The sequence below is a fragment of the Meleagris gallopavo genome, chromosome 3 (assembly GCF_000146605.3).
Source record: "Meleagris gallopavo isolate NT-WF06-2002-E0010 breed Aviagen turkey brand Nicholas breeding stock chromosome 3, Turkey_5.1, whole genome shotgun sequence".
Classification (NCBI taxonomy): Eukaryota; Metazoa; Chordata; class Aves; order Galliformes; family Phasianidae; genus Meleagris; species Meleagris gallopavo.
In genome coordinates, this window is record NC_015013.2 from 34332720 (window position 1) to 34336639 (window position 3920).

Consider the following 3920-nt stretch of genomic DNA (forward strand, 5'->3'; position numbering starts at 1 on the left):
GGTCGCTCGCCGCCTCCAGCAACAGATGCGCGCCGGCCGCTCTGTCTCCATCCGGATTCCTTCCCTTCCTCGTGCCGGACGCGGGCTCCGGGGGTCGGCCCGCAGCGAGCCGGTGGAGATCGGCGGAAAGAGTTAAATCTGCGGTGCCGCTGCTCGCGGGATGCCTGAGGGCCGCCCGGCCCCGGCGCGGCCCGGTGCAGTTCGGGGTGTGGAAGGGCTGCGGGCGGGAGGCGGAGGCGTAGGGAAGTTGATACCCGGCGCTCCAACGCGCTCCGTTCGGGTCGCAACTTCGCTAAACGGAGGGAGATGCCGGCTCGATACGGAGCCCGCCCTCAAGGTGGCAGCCGCCCCGCGTGAATCGCGCCGCGCTCCGTTCCACGACAGCCCCCGGTGCGGCGCGGGGATGCATGCTGAGAGCCCCCGCTGTGCTGCGGGAGCCCCTCTCCGGCTGGAGAGCGGTGACACCGGGCTGTCCTGGCTCTCTGTCCTCAAGGTCGCCCCGGAAATCTCTCCGTGTGGGGCGGCTGCCCTTCACCGACACACATTTGTCGCGGCGTTGTTTTGGATGGCTTGAGGCGGTAGCAGTGAGGGTGTCGTTTGGGTGCTGTTGGGTACAGAAGGCCGGGATGCTGCACCAGGAGCGGCCCCGAGCTGCCGTTTGTCTCCTTAAAAATGTACCTTTGCGATCAGAATGAAAAGAATTCTGGGGGATTTTCAGAATGGCATTACCTGTTTCATAAAGTGTGGTCTTGGGGAGAAACAAGATCACGGTTCTCCCAGTCCCGTGTTCATGACATTATTCTGTTTAAATCCACCCCTCGGATGGGATCGTTGCAAAATAATGAGTGCACAGGAAGTGGAGAAGCAGGAACCTTCCTTCTGCACACACATCCCAATCAATGAGGGGCTGCACCTGATTGCAGTCAAAATATTTCACGGTTGTTCATACAGATTTGGGGTTCTGAGCAGGGTAGTCAGCGTTAGGATGTACAGAGCAACCAAAAGAACTGCCTGATTGGCTCTGGAATGCACACCGGTTCCTTAAAAATTGCATTTTTACTGTTCGGTACTCCAAGGGTGTGAAGAATTGGGATCCTGCTGCCCGCGTGCTACGTGGCTCTGGATGCTTTTAAGCAATTAATAAATGGATGGTTATGGAATGCTAAATCAGGCGAATCTATATATTTGGAGAGCAGTAGGGTCATTATTGCACGCTTAATAGTGACAAGTAAATAAATGAGTGTTCATAAGGAGCATTGCAATGGAACAGGAACATTAACTGGAACAGCCTTTAAATATGTAATGGCAGCACAAACTTTTTTTGTTGTGCTCAGCCATTACCTTTTGTCTTATGGTAAGCAGAAGGGCTGCTCCCTCCTGCTGCCCGCTTGGTGCTCAGCCTGTTCTCAGACTGCTGATAGATGGATGCACCCGGAGGGCCCAGATCCTTGTCCTTATATAACCACGGACCTGCTCCTCTCCAAGACCTCACGGGTGCTTTGACACTGGCTGCTCTTGGAGAGAGAATGTGGGACCCTGAGCACCCGGGGTTTTTGAACAGCCAGAGAAATGTTTGTTATGTAGATGTAGAGCCTGGGAAATGCACGACAGTGATTTAGGAAATGCATGGCAGTGATTCAGAAACTCCCTCGTGGAGTTCCAAAATCACCCGCTGTTACGAACTGATGTTTGTGTTGCAGCTTTACGTAACACTTCAATAAAAAGCTCACGAAAAATTGTGAGAGTATTATAAAGACAAACAAATCAGATCTCTTTTCATTATTGAGGCGGCTTCCCGGCAAAGCTGAACTGCATACTGTTTGCTTATGTTTCTATACAGGGGAGCATGGGAATGCCCATATTACTGACCACCATCGGAATTGCAGTGGGCTTCCCAACTTGGGCTGCTCTCTGTGTCTAACCCTTGAGCACCGCAGTGGCATTCCTAGTGCTTATCAACACAGTTAAGCTGAAGGAAGCTCAGAGTTCACTGTAGTCCTTAATCCGTTATCTCAAGCAGCTATGATTCTGTGAATGATATCTTCAGTGCAAAATAAGACCACAGGTTACAGCAAGTATATATGCAAACATGGAGGCTTCTGACTTGAGTACTGCTGATGGTTGAATATGTCTGGAGCATGACCCCAGTGCAGTTCAGTGAGCCCTGCTTTGCTGACCCGTGGGCTTTATTTGCTCACACATTCCTGTCTAGGTTTGGTGAATAAAATACAGCTCAGGTGGAGATGTCTGCAGAAATCTGGTATCAGTTGTAGTGAATTCAGGTAGTTCTGCCCATCTCAGGGAAAGCCGGAGCAAAGCTGAGATGAAACTCTTAGACAAAGTGTCGTAATTAGGTTATTTTAGAAACAAGAGTGATTATCTGTAAGGAGTCTTATCCAAGCCTATTGAAATTAATGGCAGTAATTCACTGATTCCAGCAGCCCTTGGACCAGGTCCTGGAAGTTAAGGGCGCTTGATAGTTTATGGCTTTGGATCAATACTGTGATACAATATTTCTTCTTTTTCCAATCCCTGTGATTGTAACTATAGTTTGCTGAAAATGTAAAGACATTTCTTGTAGAATAGTGAGCTCGGCTCTCTACACACTACACACAATTCTCAACTTCATTTAAATTGGGAAGGATGGTATCTACATAAGCATCCTGGCACACATCTGTTGGAGGGAGAAAAGCAGAATAATCCTAAAATAAGGAGCTAAGCCTTCTAATAGAGAATGTTATGCATTTCAATAGTATTTAATTTGCATCATGCAAAAACTGACCTCACTGAAACTAGAGGAAGAGGCACAGTAGGAGAAGACAAGGGCCTTAATGGAAGTTGGATATCTGCCCTTCTGCATCTGGATGTCTTCCCTTGAATATGGAATATATTTTCTGATTTCTCTGTAGGATCCGTGCTGCAGGTGTTGCACAGAGAGGCTGATTTTGTTTTGAATCTAAATATTTATAGCCAGGAAAGTCGTGTCTGCAGGTTAGGATGCTGTCACTTGTTTTTGGAGAGCAAAGGGAGTCTAAATGACCTGAAAAACACCTTCCAGAACTAAAGGGGGTGTATTATCACGGAGAGAGAAGAAAATTCATAATACAGTGGTGAGATTATTTAATTTCCTCTAATAACTACAAATAAATTGTAGTAATCCTGATGTAATCTCATCTTTATATAGCAACATACTCTAATACCTTTAAAGAACTTAGAAGGGTGGGCTATGATGCATACACAGAACTCCACAAAACCTTTTAAGGAAAATGGAAACTTCTTGATATTTAATACATATTTGCCTTCTATTCTATAATTAAGGAGAAACTGCCTCACCTAATTTATCTGACAAGAAGTTACAATATAGATATATTATAAAAAGGCCTTCTCTTTATTTTCCTTTTACTATGAAAATCTCTGTGTTTTTCAGCAAGACCTTCTTTCTTCAAGGTTTAAAAAAGATGTATAGGCTGTGCACTGGTCTGGGTCACTCCTACCAGCTATTCTATGTTGAAAGAGAACTTCAGCCTCCAAGTAAAGCTGTCTTTTGCAGAAAAGCCCACTCAGGACTGCTGTCAACAAAGTTGACTCATGTCTTGTTCCTGCATGCTGGAGTAAGAGTCACACACACTTATTAAGGATAGGCAACATAGTCTAGGAGCACGAGAGGCATTTTCTGGCAGTGGAGCAAAATAAGAGATCCATGAGGAGCATGAAACATAGAGTTCAGTGGCTGGGCCTCAGAGGACTGTCAGCTTCTGGTTGCCACCTGAGCAGCTCTTCCCTCACAGAATCAAGCGAGAGCATCCCCCTGAGAGAAATGCACACAGTGTGGTGGTTAGGCTGGTTGTCTCAGGAGGCACAGGCTGGAGTCACTCTGATAGCAGCTGGATTTGTGTGGGGAAGTGTGGTAAATCAGGATC

At 47.1% G+C, this 3920-nt stretch overlaps 1 protein-coding gene across 1 annotated transcript in view; it reads left to right on the forward strand.

The window, feature by feature from the left end:
- Window positions 1-136, forward strand: part of LOC109366697 (gamma-aminobutyric acid type B receptor subunit 2-like) — a 166266-nt gene extending 166130 nt beyond the window's left edge. Inside the window, exon 4 of the mRNA XM_031552769.1 lies at window positions 20-136. Coding sequence (XP_031408629.1) covers window positions 20-136 — 117 coding nt within the window. The remainder of the gene's footprint in view (window positions 1-19) is intronic.
- Window positions 137-3920: the final 3784 nt, after the last annotated feature.